The sequence below is a fragment of the Schistocerca americana genome, chromosome 2 (genome assembly GCF_021461395.2).
Source record: "Schistocerca americana isolate TAMUIC-IGC-003095 chromosome 2, iqSchAmer2.1, whole genome shotgun sequence".
Taxonomy (NCBI): Eukaryota; Metazoa; Arthropoda; class Insecta; order Orthoptera; family Acrididae; genus Schistocerca; species Schistocerca americana.
Window position 1 is genome coordinate 289479392 of NC_060120.1, and position 15421 is coordinate 289494812.

General features: G+C 41.2%; 1 protein-coding gene across 3 annotated transcripts in view; it reads right to left on the reverse strand.

The window, feature by feature from the left end:
- Positions 1-675: 675 nt before the first annotated feature.
- The window catches only part of LOC124594333, a 108985-nt gene continuing 94239 nt past the window's right edge, over positions 676-15421 (reverse strand). For all 3 annotated transcript variants that reach the window (XM_047132701.1, XM_047132700.1, XM_047132699.1), the window contains exons 5-7: positions 2020-2200; positions 1773-1927; positions 676-1603 (exon numbers count right to left, since the gene is read on the reverse strand). In XM_047132701.1, coding sequence (XP_046988657.1) covers positions 1049-1603; positions 1773-1927; positions 2020-2200 — 891 coding nt within the window. In that variant the 3' untranslated portion in view covers positions 676-1048. The remainder of the gene's footprint in view (positions 1604-1772; positions 1928-2019; positions 2201-15421) is intronic.

Genomic DNA, 15421 nt, shown 5'->3' on the forward strand with positions numbered 1-15421 from the left:
GTGTGTGTGTGTGTGTGTGTGTGTTTTAGTTTGGAAGAAGGTGTTTTTGCCAAAAGCTTATGTGTATAGCAGTCTCATTGTTGTGGTTGTCTGCAACTGGGCGGTTCATCTATACGGAGGGTAAAAAATCTACTCTTTTCATAATACTGTTGTTATTCCATCCTGCACTTTCTATTGTTTGAATATCCTTTACATTATTTAGGCTTATTTTATATTGCATGGATTATGACATTGTTTAAATGATAAAATAAAGTGTGCTTAATTTGTGCACTATAATTTAATATTAACTTTAGTTTTACGAAACAGCCTAAAAACCACGGGCAGTTCGGTACAGCTGGCAAAGCAAACTGCAATCAAATAAAATTTATTTCACCATTTTTCCCATTGGAATACCGTCATGTAATTTGGTGTAAATAGTATACAACAGAAAATTTTTTCAGCACAAAAAATGTGTTATTAAAATATTTTCAAATTAAAAAAAAGAAAATTGGTTTGGGAAAATTTAGTACACTTATGAGTACTGTCAAGTAACACATATTTCTAAACCTTATAAGAAACTAGAAGGTCTGCAAGTCAAATAGTGTTGGAGATATGGCCAATCTGTGGTTTCAAAATTTGTCAAAAATCACACAATTTTGGAGATTAAAAAACTCTAAAATGAAAAGTCCAACAGTCTTAAATATTTCAAGTTACCTTATTTTGATAGGTAGCATTAAATGACAAAAAATTACAAAATCATAAATCATCAAGGTTTAAATTAATTTTTTTAACTGACAACCTATATTTTATCACTTTTATCATTTGTAAGTTTTACAAACAAACACACACACACACACACACACACACACACACACACACACACACACACACACACAGAGAGAGAGAGAGAGAGAGAGAGAGAGAGAGAGAGAGAGAGAGAGAGAGAGAAAAGGGTAGTAACAGATTATTACTTCATGCAACACAGCTTTACAGACATCTATATTACATAGTGCTTTGCCAAATGGTTTTTATACATACATACATACACACACACAGCATCATTGACTTATTATCTCCTACTTCTTAAAATGTAACGTGTAATTTTATTTGTTTGGTCAGGTGTACAGATTTCTTTTGTTACTTGGTTTGTGGAATGGTTATGTGGGCTTTTCGTTTTCCTTGTTCCTTTGGTAGAAGATTTAGGCTTTGATTTTTTTGCTTTCTGTAGGACTGAGGCTGAACTCCTTTTGGTTTCCAACTGTAACTGAAACTCAGCAATCTTTTCAAAGGTATCACTTGTGCTCATTTCTGCAATATCATCATCCTCAGCTAAGGACGTGCTTGTATCTTTATTCTTTTTTCTTCTTCCTTTTGGCAAAGATTTTAATTTGGACTTTCTTGTCTCAATCATTTCAGGTGCATCAGTCGTGCTCCTTTCCGCAATACTTTCTGCAGATGATGCTGAGCTATTATGTCCTTTTCTGTTTCTTTTTCCTTTTGCTGACAATTCTGATTTGGACTTTCTTGCTTCTTCCACAATTGGCAACAATCTATTTTCTCTGTTAACTTGTTCAGGGACAGCATTGCTGCTCACATCCTCTGATATTGAGATGCTATCATTAACCTGTAAAATTAAAAATATGACTTTTTTTTTTTTAAATGGTTACCTTGTTTTGAGAATACAATGTAATTGCAAATGATATACTAAAATTATGATTATGTACGTCATTATACTTAATTAATTATGGAATTTATTTATTTGTTTGCTGATAGTTATCTTCAAGTGTTCTCACCTCTTCATTCAAGTTTTCATTTGGTACATCTACCTTTGCAGACAATGAAAATCTTTCGGTTTTAATACAGCATATTTCAAAAGCTTCTCTCAAATAATATAATTTGAATCCTGTAAACTGTTCCTTTGCAACAGCTAATTCTTCCTCCTCCATTTCTGTTGAAATAAAATATATCAGGAGATTCCTCTGATGAAAGTGGGAAAGATGTCACAGGAAAATATTGCCAGTATCAGCAGAACATACTCACCACTGCTCTCAATATCAATTGTTGTTGGTAGGTAACAATCTGAATCATAATGGATTACCAGATTCACTGATCCACAATTCGTTATTTTCAGTGTGTCATCCATTCTTGCAGTGATTACAATATAATTTAATGAGAATGGATGGAATACTTTTAGTGTTATATTTTGACTGTTGGCCCATTCCTGAGGAGAGGACAATCATTCGTGAAACATTGCCTTCCAACATAAATCTATTACAATGGAAAATAGCAGTAACAGACTGCACATTTTAAATATGTACCAAAAAAAGTGACAAATGAATGCTGGAAACATAGGCACCTTCACTAGAACTGCTAAACATGTAGCAGGATCACGGAAATGATCAAATACGTCATGGACTGGACAAAAACATGGTAACACTGTGAGAAATGCATGCCTGAACATAACTGCAGATGCTAGCCAAGCCCGCAGGCAGCACTGTTGAATTTGACCATGAATGGCACCTGTTCAATGTCCTCAGTTCATAGCCAGTGTCAGTCACGGCCAGAACAGTGTGAGTGCATTATGTCACAGCTACATGAATTCGAACTTGGGCAACTGGATGGTGGTCCTATGGTGAGTGCTTTCTTAACCAAGATAGTCAAAGTGTTTGGAGTTTCAAGGCACCATATTGAAGATTTATACTGCACACACGGAAAGTGGAAAAACATCATCCATTAATTTACAATACAGAAAAAAGTGCATTGAGTGATTGTGATAGACAGTCATTGAATGGGGCTTTGATGAAAAATAAAGAGGATGACAGCTGCAAAAGTCACTTAAAAACTTAGTTTTGCCCTCAAGAACCATGTCAGCATCAAAACAACATGAAGGGAGCTCCACAACCTGGGAACTGGAGGGCAAGGTGAAATTCCAAACCCGCTCATCAGTGATGTGAATGCCCATTAAAGGAAAACATGGTGCTGAAGCTGTAAAACCTGGAGTATGGAGCAATGGAAGAAAGTCATTACATCCGGTGAGTATTGTTTCACACTGTCGCCAACTTCTGGGTCAGTTCACATTCCAAGAGTGAAACATGGTGGGGTGTTCAGTGATGATTTGGGAAGCCAAACTGTAGTACTCCACAGGCCCCATGGTTACTCTCAAGGCCATCTTATGTGACCATTTTAGTTGTCAGGTCAATCCCATGGTACAATGTTTGTTCCCCAATGATGATGCTGTGTTCCAATACAACAGGGTCCCTGTTCACACAATTCACATTGTCCAAGATTGGTTTTCGGAGCACCAGGAACAACTGTCGCATTTCCTCTGGCCATCAGTCTTCGGATCTCAATACTACTGAGCCTTTGTGGTGTATTTTGGAGGGAAGTGTGTGACTAATGTCTACCTCCATCACCATTACTCAAATTTGCCACTATTTTACAGGAAGAATGGTGTAAAATGCCTTTGAAAACCATACAGAACCAGTATTTATCCACTCTGAGACAACTGGAATCTGTTTTGAATGTCAATGGGTTTCCTACACCATATTAGGCATGGTAATGTGTTGTGTTTTTGGAGTTTCCTTATTTTTGTCCAACCCCTGTTTCTACGAAGTCTGCAAAGGAAGTTAAATAACTTAAATCATTTATGTTAAAGAAAAACACGATCAGGGAAAGTTATAGGCGGAAGGTAATTAAAACAATATAAAGAAATAGCCAATCATTAGGTGAAATCACGGAAGCTAACAGACTGGAAAAGTAATAAGGTTGTGTAACAGATTACAGAAAGGCAGCACTTTTTCAACAGTGGAAAGATCAATATTTTATTATTATTGTCTAAAGAAAATAAAGTCTAGATAAGTAAAGATCTACTATTCTTTCTGTAGAAAAACATAACTGATCTATATTTTACTAGCTCCATATTGTTTCTTTTCTATTCCTTCTCTCTCTGTTTTTGCCATGTCCTCAGGAAATTTATTTTTTATCATAAATAAACTCTGTTTTCAAGTTTCCTAACGACTATAATAAACATCAAAATATTTTAGGAAATTAGTAGTTTTTACCACAGGTTTCTGTGTTGCCTTAATAGAAATCTCGTTTTGTGTATTTGCTTCAATTCTTATAGGGAATTAGCAACATTTAAGCTCAACAGATTAAAAGATAATCAGAAGGCTTAATTTCAAGTTATTTGTTCACTGCACCAGCCAAAATGCAGCCCCACTGTGAACACTGTTCTCGAACATGGGATGTGTTGGCTCTGAGCACTATGGGACTCAACTGCTGAGGTCATTAGTCCCCTAGAACTTAGAACTAGTTAAACCTAACTAACCTAAGGACATCACAAACATCCATGCCCGAGGCAGGATTCGAACCTGCGACCGTAGCAGTCTTGCGGTTCCAGACTGCAGCGCCTTTAACCGCACGGCCACTTCGGCCGGCTGGGATGTGTTGGCTGACATTCATATGCAGCCGGAAATTGCCCTGACTATTGTCAAACAACTGGCAGCTGCTGCGAATAAGTGTGTTGGAAGAGCTGCCCAGAGTCGTGTACCTGTGATACCTGGACCAGAGGTACCTCAAGTATTAACAACTCTCATGGATCCAGTCTCCTCTGCGGAAAGTACAGGATCTGTTATTACTCATTCACTTGACTGCAAGTGGCATGTCAATGGCAGAACTAGGTGGCCTGTACAGGGAGGACGGGGACCAGGGAGGACTCAGGGAGTATTGTACTGATCCCCCTAAACAACAAGTTTGGGGTGCTGTGTTTCACTGAAACTGCAACTTAGACAGTGGAACTCACTTCACCTGTTTTGGGGAAACCTGTTTTTTCTGGTGTCACAAACAAGCAAACACCTAAGAGTAGGGTCTATTAATTGTTGGCAGTTCAAATGTATCGTGAATGACAGTACCCCACAGGGAAATGGCAGCAAGGGCAAGAAAGGACATCAGATGCACTCAGTGTGTATGCCTGGAGGCCTCATTCTAAATATTGAAGAAGCTATTCCAGCAGCCACTGAGGGAACAGGATGCAACCAACTGCAGATTTTGGTACACGTTGGAACAAATGACACCTGTCGCCTGGGGTCTGAGGTCATTCTTGGGTCATTTCAGCGACTGGCAGAGAAGGTTGAGAAGACCAGCCTTGCGCATGGAGTTTCAACAAAGCCCACAATTTGCAACATTGTCCCCAGAACTGATCGTGGCCCTTTGGCTCCGAGTTGAGTGGGAGGACTGAACAATGGACTTTGAAAGTTCTGTGGCAAGCTAGCTACGACTTCCTGGACTTGCACCACGCGGTTGAGAACTGTAGGGTCCTCTTAAATGGGTCAGGTGTGCACTACACATCAGAGGCTGCTGCTCAGGTAGCTGACTGTGTGTGGGTTGCACACTAGGGTCTTTTAGATTAGGCGACTCTCTATCCAATCCAGATAATGATAGCTGTAGGAAATCCAGAAGTATTAGTGTAAGACTGAAAGAAATGCCTCCCACAGGTGGACATGACATGGACATGTTTGTATAGGCACACAGCAGCAAGGACTTTAGCACTGGCACGAAAACGAATTGAGACGAGTGTCAGTAAAATAAACAAAACAGAATGTAAAACACAGGTAACAAAAGTTGGAAAACTACATGTGTACCTGCGCAGAACCATGGAATGAAGTATTGCGTCAGTAGTAAAACATTAACAACACAGGAAGACAGTAGTATAAGGAGACAAAACAATATAGCAGATGGACATGGCTGGCTGACCACAAGAATAAGAAAAGGAGAAGCCGGCCATTCTGCAACACACTAACACTTCCAGCCTAAAAGTTTAGGCCAGAGTTCAGACATATCACAAAACTTTAAAACCTTAGTCACTCTCATCAGCTAAAATAGAGGACAGATCTGTACCAAAATTTGCTTCTGCCCTTGCAACATGATATAAAATGCACTTCATTAAATATGGCAGATAGAAATGTGCATGCCACAAGCATCACAAAACGGAGGATTCTCTCGCCATAGTAAAAAGCTATATGTAAGAGAGCAGTGCCGAATTCTGAGACACATGAGGGTCACTTCATCCCGCCTGAGAACTGGAAGGAGGAACGCCACAACCGGGTTGTTGACTTCATCAACCGCAGCTTATTGGTCATCACCGCCAGCCATTCCTCATCCCACAACTGCATGCACTTCCTGTGCAGTGCAGAAACAACACCCTGCAAAAGAATAGGACACTGTGCCACATCCTATCCTCTGCAAGCCTCCTTGGCAACCCAGCCTGTTCATTTCCCCTTATCCCTACATGACCTGGCACCTTGCAGAATGACATCTGCTTACCCTGCTGTTGGAGCAAGTACAGTTGGTCATATATTAGCCAGACCAGCTCCTCAGCTGGGTATAGGTTCTGTAATAATTGTAAGGCACTAAGGGAACCAGAGCAAATGAGAAACTTCTTGCCCCCTATACAACACATCTGCTCCAGTGCCTTCAGGATTGCGTGGAGCTCCACTGAGAAAACAGTATACTCATCGCGAAGGCGAATCCTGGTGACATGGTTGGGGAACATCACAGAGTAGCCAAGAGAATTCCCTTGTTTGGAGCCATCAGTATATACTACTGTGAAACCATGATGCATATCTAAAATGTTCAAAAACAGAGACTGAAATGTAAAATCTGACACACAATCTTTCTTAAAATTCGTCTAGTCTAAAATAAGTCTGGGTCTCCGGAGATGACAAGGTGGAAATCTGCTCCCACTGTGATGTAAAACACGAAGACTGGCCACACCCACCTCTAGAAGGGAATCCTGTGGATGAATCCCATATGGCCTCATTGCCTTTTACAAAAAAGCCTTTCCATTGGAAGCTGAGCAATGGTATGATAGCCGGGTGTGAATGATACAGACAGAGTTTTACAAGCTTGGCACACTGTAAGTAGCCATCGCCTGACATGAAGTGGTGGTTCACCAGCCTCTGCACAGAGGCTTGGTATGGGGCTCGTTCTGAATGCCCCAGTGGCCAACTGAATCCCTTCATGGTGCACCACATCCAACATTTGTAACTATGAGGGTCTCACACCCATACATTGTGCACCCATAATCGTGCCGAGATTGCACAAATACCCTGTAAAATCGGAGCAGGCAAGTCCTGTCTGACCCCATGTGCTGAGGCTAAAACATTTTAAATACTTAAAGACTTAAGTGACCATTTTTTCAGGTCCTTAAGATGTGGTAACCACATAAGCTTAGTCAACTATGAGGCCCAGAAACCTCACTGTGTCTTTAAAAGTACGGCCAGTAACCCTCACCCTCAGCTCAGGAAAGTTTAAAATGGAACGAGAATGGTTAAAAAGAACACACACAGACTTCTCGGATAGAAAACTTAAAACCACTCTTCTGCACCTATTCGCCCACACGTCGAAGAGTTAGTTGCAACTGACATGTTGTTGTTGTGAGGCTTGAAGAAGAGAAAAACACAGAGAAGTCATCCACAAACAAAGAACACTAGACAGGACTTTTCACTATGGACGTAATGTTATTAATAGGTATGGCAAAGACAGCATACTTAAAATGCTACCTTGAGTGACACCGTCCTCCTGCTCAAAGCGATCAGACAGGACGTCACCAACTTGGTGTCTAAAATACTGTGGTAAGAGGAAGGACTGAATAAAAATGGGAAGACAACTACGAAAATCCCATTTGTGAAGCTGCTCCAGGATAAGATGCCTTCAAGTAGTATCGTAGGCCTTCTCGATATCAAAAAATATACCTAGAAGGTGATGCTGGCATAGGAAAGCCTGTTGTCTAGCTGCCTCCAGGAGGGCAAAGGTGGAGCGATACCTCCTGAACCCGCACTGAAACTGACTAAGGAGTTGCCTGGATTCTAAGATCCAGACAAGGCGGTGGTTGAGCATCCGCTCCAAGGTCTTCACCATGCAGCTAATGAGGGCAACACTACGATAACTACTTGGGCATGTATGGCCTTTCCCAGGTTTTAAAAGAGGAATTAAAATTGCCTCACACCACGAGACGGGATAGTGACCTGATGCCCAAATGGCATTAAAAAGTGCGAGGAGGATATCTTTGTTCCGCCTTGTGATGTGCCGCAGCATACTGTAATGGATCCTGTCATGACCAGGGGATGTGTCATGAGCCACAGACAATGCAGAATCCAGCTCCCACATGGACAATGGGCAGTTGTAATCTTCAGAACCACTCTATGGCACTGGAAACCTGGATCGTGACTGGCTTGCAGTAACTGTGGCAAAATATGCTGCCATAGTCTGGGCAATGTCTCGTGGATTGATTTGGAGAGTGTTTTCCCCATTGTGACACTTTGCCCTCGCCACCCGAAAGGCTGCAAGATTCTCTGCAGTTGGCCGACACTTGAACCTACACATAGCCGCACGCCTGGTCCTGATTGCAGTGCAGCATTCAGCACTCCAAGGGAGAGGTTGCCTCTTCTGTAGTCCCGTGGACTGAGGAATGGCTGCTGCAGTGGTGTGGTGGATTGTTTTGGTAATATTGATCCACCCGTGCCTTGACATTTGCACAATGTTTCAACTGGGCCAACTGGCTACTAAGTGTCCAGTCAGCTCTACCGAGCACCCACCACAGCAGTTTCCTTTCGAGTTCCATCCTATCTGGCACGTGAATCCAGATCCGGAAGTGATCACTTCCGTGCAAGTCATTGACTACTTCCCATTGAGCAATGTGAGCAAGAGTTGAACAGCAAAGTGAGAGATCAGTGGCAGAGAATGACCCAGTTGCTGTGCAGAAGTGAGTGCTCTGTCTCACATTTATCAAGTACGTACATGATGACACGAGAAGCCTCTCAACTGCTCTACTCCTGGGGCAGGTAGCTGCAGGGCCCCAAAGCACACTGTGTGCATTAAAATCATCACTGAGGATGAAGGGGCAGGGCAGCCGTGTAACAATGTCAGTTAGGGCCTCTTCATCAAGTGCATCATGTGGCGGCAAGTAAAGGGAAAATATTGTTAACTGATGTCGTACTTGCACTGATACAGCAATTGCTTGTAAAGTCATTGTAAGTGAGAAAGGCAAGGAGTCGTAGTAGGTACTGATGAAATACCAACACCTCCTCTAGCTCTCTCTCCACTCAAGTTGTCCTTTTTGTGGAGTACATAGCCTCTTAGCTCAGGGGTGTACGACTGATGGAAATTAGTCTACTTGAGAAACAGACACAGTGGTCTACCCTGAGATAAGAGACAGAGTTCCTCCACATGCATCCTGAACCCCTCCAAGTTCCACTGTAGAATGGGAGCCATTTCGTCAATGTGGTTGTAATTTACCCCTCTCTTTCCACCGTGGAGGTGAAGCACTTGTAGAACGAGGGGGAGTGGAGGGGCTGCCTGGATCCAAGACATCTAACTCCATGATGTCCTCCTTATCTGTCACATGTGAATGAATGACATCTGACGGCGCTCGGGACAACTTTTGACCTGAATGTTGTGAACCTTTCCCTGCACCCTGTCCCTTCGAGGATGAGGGGGAAAGGGGGTGTTAAGAGGCACAATGCTTGTTGTATGCCTTCTTGACACTCACAATGGAACTGCTGCTGGTCTTTTCTGTGATAAATGCTTGGATTGCTTTATCATTACTCATTTTGTCTTGGCATGTACAGGTGATGGTTGTACACTGGACGATGTCTATGTCCAGGTATCGCGACCTTAGGAACAGGTTTCTGCACCATGGAAGCATAAGAAGTGGTAAAGACGGGAGGTTTCGTCGCCTTATATTCCTTTTTGGCTTCAGCATAGGGGATCTGCTTGGTGACTTTTAGTTACTGAATTTCTCGTTCCTCTGCAAAAACAGGGAAGTCTCGGCTCCAGACTGGGAGGCTCCCAGAGCAGTTAACACACACTGCTGGAGATGTACACTGCTTAGGGTTAGCTACATAAGACCTAACCCTAAGTCAGAGGAAACCCGCTGTGATGTGATGTAACGTTTCAGAATGAAAAGTCGCAATGAAGGTGGCGGTCTTCTCAATTTCTCCATCATTCCTACGTATCCTCTGCTCTACGTCCACTATCCCCTGTAATGCATATTCCTGTTTAAGTTAAGTTATGTCGATATCCATAATGTCACGGGATGTGACCGTACCCTTTCTAGAGTCAAGGGAGTTATGCAGTTTAACAGTTACATCATATTCACTCAATTTTTCAAGCTTCGTAAGTAGTTACACTTGCTTTGCCCTGTTAGTTTCGAGCAGTAGAGAACCATTCTGCAACCGCTTAATAGTCTTCAGGCTTCCAGCAAGTCCTCCCAAGCCTTCATGGATGTAGAAGGGAGACACTTTTTCAAAATTCCCCTCCTTCCTCTTAATGACCAAAAACACATTTCAATTTATAACTCCTGAAGCCTTGTTACTATAATTCAACTGACACAGATTACTAGGAAGGCTAGCCTCCCTCATTCGTTTGGAGGATTGGACGTGGATACTCCCAGGCAGTACACCCTTCCCACTTGAAGGAGATGATGATGATGATGATGATGATGATGATGATGATGATGATTTCGAGGGTTCCATCTTGGTCCCAAGGGCAGTTAGGGAAACAAGGGTCCACTTATACAATTGAGGTGTGGCAGGTCCCCCAGAGGTTGCCCACTAACGACTGTTCGACCTCAACAGCTATGCATCTCATCAGCGCACAGCACACCTTGAGATTGAGGGATAACCCTCAATCTCAAGGTGTGCTGTGCGCTGATGAGATGCATGCACACATATATATATAATCTCAAGGTGTGCTGTGCGCTGATGAGATGCATATATTATATATATATATATATTTTGCCTTTGCAAATGTCTGCTTGTGTCTGTGTATGTGCGGATGGATATGTGTGTGTGTGTGTGTGTGTGCGCGAGTGTATACCCCTTCTTTCCCCCTAAGGTAAGTCTTTCCGCTCCCGGGATTGGAATGACTCCTTACCCTCTCCCTTAAAACCCACATCCTTTCGTCTTTCCCACTCCTTCCCTCTTTCCTGATGAGGCAACAGTTTGTTGCGAAAGCTTGAATTTCATGTGTATGTTTGTGTTTGTTTGTGTTTCTATCGACCTGCCAGCACTTTCGTTCGTTAGATATATATATATATAAAAACAAAGATGATGTAACTTACCAAACGAAAGCGTTGGCATGTTGATAGACACTCAAACAAACACAAACACACACACACAAAATTCAAGCTTTCGCAACCAACGGTTGCTTCGTCAGGAAAGAGGGAAGGAGGAGAGGGAAAGACGAAAGGATGTGGGTTTTCTTTTTCGTTACATCATCTTTGTTTTTAGATATATCTAAAAACAAAGATGATGTAACTTACCACACATTTTGAAGCTGAGAAGGAGGCCTTCTTGTCCCAGATTGTGACAGGTGATGAAACCTGATTTCACCATTTTGAGCCTAAAACCTCAAAACAACTCATTCTGCCAGTACGGTCATTATCACCGTGTACTGGGGCTGTGAATGTGTGATTCTCATTTATGTGATGCCAAGACGCGGTACCATTAATTCAGAAGCATATAGCAACACATTAACAAAACTCAAGACACACTTCTGGCGACTTCAGCGTCACAGCATTTCAAGAGATGTTTTGCTACAACACAATAATGCTCGGTCCCACACAAGTCCAAGGTCTACTGAATACATCGCAAAACAGTGTTACCTCATCCACCCTACAGCTCTGACCTAGCCCCCTTCAGATTTCCAGTTATTTTATTATTATTATTATTTTTTTTTTATTTACAGGTCAAGTACAATAGTACCAAATTGAGAAGCAAATCTCCAAGGTCATGGAATGTATCAGTACATGAAATTACAACATACAAGTAGTAACAGATAAAAATAAAAGTTTATGAACCTGGAAAAAATCAATCCATAACTTTAAGTAAACATAATCAACAATACAACAAGAATCAGCTTAATTTTTCAAGAAATTCCATAGAAGGGGTGAGGAAGCTCTTCAGTTTTGATATGAAAGTGCGTGGATTACTGCTAAGATTTTTGAGTCTGAGTGGTAGCTTATTGAAAATGGATGCAGCAGTATATGGCACACCTTTCTGCAACAGAGTTAAGGAAGTTCAATCCAAATGCAGGTTTGATTTCTGCCGAGTATTAACGGAGTGAAAGCTGCTTATTCTTGGGAATAAGCTAATATTGTCAACAAGAAATGACAGTAAGTAATATATACATTGAGAGGCCAATGTCAAAATACCCAGACCCATGAACAGGGGTTGACAAGAGGTTCATGAACTTACACTGCTTATTGGCCGAACTGCCCTTTTCTGAGCCAAAAATATCCTTTTAGAATGGGAAGACTTACCCCAAAATATAATATCATATCTCATAAGCGAATGAAAATCAGCGAAGTAGACTAATTTTCATGTTGAACGATCATTCACCGTTTGAATAGTAAAAATGGCAGCATTAAGTCTTTGAATAAGATCCTGAACGTGCACTTTCCACAACAGTTTACTATCAATCTAAACACCTAGAAATTTGAACTGTTCAGTTTCACTAATCATATGCCCATTCTGTGAAATTAAAACGTTAGGTTTTGCTGAATTGTGTGTTAAAACTGTAAAAACTAAGTCATACTGAGATCTAGTGTTAGTTTATTTTCTACAAGCCACGAACTTTGGTCATGAACTGCACAATTCGAAACTAAGTCAATGTTGCACACATCATTTACTACCAAGGCAATGTCATCAGGAAACAGAAATATTTTAGAGTTACCTGTATACTAGAGGGCATATCATTTATATAATTAAGGAACAGGAGTGGCCTCAAGACTGATCCCTGGGGCAACCCCCACACTTGACTGTACCCCACTCAGACCCCACATCACAGTAATTCTCAACATTGTGAATAATGAAGACCTTTTGCTGTCTGTTGCTAAAGTAAGAGGTAAACCAATTGTGAGCTACTCTCCATATTTCACAATGGTCCCACTTCTGGGGCAATATCTTGTAATCAGCACAATCAAATGCCTTAGCTAAGTCAAAAAAATATGTGTAGTGTTCAAAACCTTTTGTTTAACCCATCCAGTACCTCACAGAGAAAAGAGAATATAGCATTTTCAGTCATTAAACTACTTCTAAAGCTGAACTGTACATTTGATAGCAAATCGTGTGACATAAAATGATCAATTATTCTTACATACATGTTATTGTTGTTGTTGTTGTTTTTGTTGTTGTTGTGGTCTTCAGCCCTGAGACTTGTTTGATGCAGCTCTCCATGCTACTCTATCCTGTGCAAGCTTCTTCATCTCCCAGTACCTACTGCAGCCTACATCCTTCTGAATCTGCTTAGTGTATTCATCTCTTGGCCTCCCTCTACGATTTTTACCCTCCATGCTACCCTCCAATACTAAATTGGTGATCCCTCGATGACTCAGAACATGTCCTATCAACCGATCCCTTCTTCTAGTCAAGTTGTGCCACAAGCTCCTCTTCTCCCCAATTCTATTCAGTACCTCCTCATTAGTTATGTGATCTACCCACCTAATCTTCAGCATTCTTCTGTAGCGCCACATTTCAAAAGCTTCTATTCTCTTCTAGTCCAAACTATTTATTGTCCATGTTTCACTTCCGTACATGGCTACACTCCATACAAATACTTTCAGAAACGACTTCCTGACATTTAAATCAATACTCGATGTTAACAAATTTTTCTTCTTCAGAAACTCTTTCCTTGCCATTGCCAGTCTGCATTTTATATCCTCTCTACTTCGACCATCATCAGTTATTTTGCTCCCCAAATAGTAAAACTCACTTACTACTTTAAGTGTCTCATTTCCTAGTCTAATACCCTCATCATTGCCCGACTACATTCCATTATCCTCATTTTGCTTTTGTTGATGTTCATTTGATATCCTCCTTTCAACAACACTGTCCATTCCGTTCAACTGCTCTTCCAAGTCCGTTGCTGTCTGTGACTGAATTATAATGTCATTGGCGAACCTCAAAGTTTTTATTTCTTCTCCATGGATTTTAAAATCTATTTTTCTTTTGTTTCATTCACTGCTTGCTCAATATACAGATAGAATAACATCGGGGAGAGGCTACAACCCTGTCCAACTCCCTTCTCAACCACTGCTTCCCTTTCACGCCCCTCGACTCTTATAACTGCCATATGGTTTCCATAAAAATTGTAAATAGCCTTTCACTCCCTGTATTTTACCCCGGCCACCTTCAGAATTTGAAAGAGAGTATTCCAGTCAACACTGTCAAAAGCTTTCTCTAAGTCTACAAATGCTAGAGATGTAGGTTTGCCTTTCCTTAATCTATTTTCTAAGGTAAGTTGTAGGGTCAGTATTGCCTCATGTGTTCCAACATTTCTACGGAATACAAACTGTTCTTCCCCAAGATCGGTTTCTACCAGTTTTTCCATTCGTCTTTAAAGAATTCGTTTTAGTATTTTGCAGCCCTGGCTTATTAAACTGATAGTTCGGCAATTTTCACATCTGTCAATACCTGCTTTCTTTGGGATTGGAATTATTATATTCTTCTTGAAGTCTGAGGGTATTTCGCCTGTCTCATACATCTTGCTCACCAGATGGTAGAGTTTTGTCAGGACTGGCTCTCCCAAAGCTGTCAGTAGTTCTAATGGAATGTTGTCTACTCCTGGAGCTTTGTTTCAACTCAGGTCTTTCAGTGCTCTGTCAAACTCTTCATGCAGTATCATATCTCCCATTTCATCTTCACCTACGTCCTCTTCCATTTCCATAATATTGTCTTCAAGTACATCGCCCTTGTATAGACCCTCTATATACTCCTTCCACCTTTCTGGTTTCCCTTCTTTGCTTAGAACTGGGCTTCCATCTGAGCTCTTGATATTCATACAAGTGGTTCTCTTTTCTCCAAAGGTCTCTTTAATTTTCCTGTAGGCAGTATCTATCTTACCCCTGGTGAGATAAGCCTCTACATCCTTACATTTGTCCTCTAGCCATCCCTGCTTACCCATTTTGCACTTCCTGTTGATCTCATTTTTGAGATGTTTGTATTCCTTTTCGCGTGCTTCATTACTGCATTTTTATATTTTCTCCTTTCATCAATTAAATTCAATATTTCTTCTGTTACCTAAGGGTTTCTACTAGTCCTCGTCTTTTTACCTATTTGATCCTCTGCTGCCTTCACTATTTCATACCTCAAAGCTACCCATTCTTCTTCTACTGTATTTCTTTCCCCCATTTCTGTCAATTGTTCCCTTATGCTCTCCCTGGAACTCTGTACAACCTCTGGTTCTTTCAGTTTATCCAGGTCCCATCTCCTTAAATTCCCACCTTTTTGCAGTTTCTTCAGTTTTAATCTACAGTTCATAACCAATAGATTGTGGTCAGAGTCCGCATCTGCCCCTGTAAATGTCTTACAATTTAAAACCTGGTTCCTAAATCTCTGTCTTACCATTATATAATCTATCTGATACCCTTTAGTATCTTCAGGGT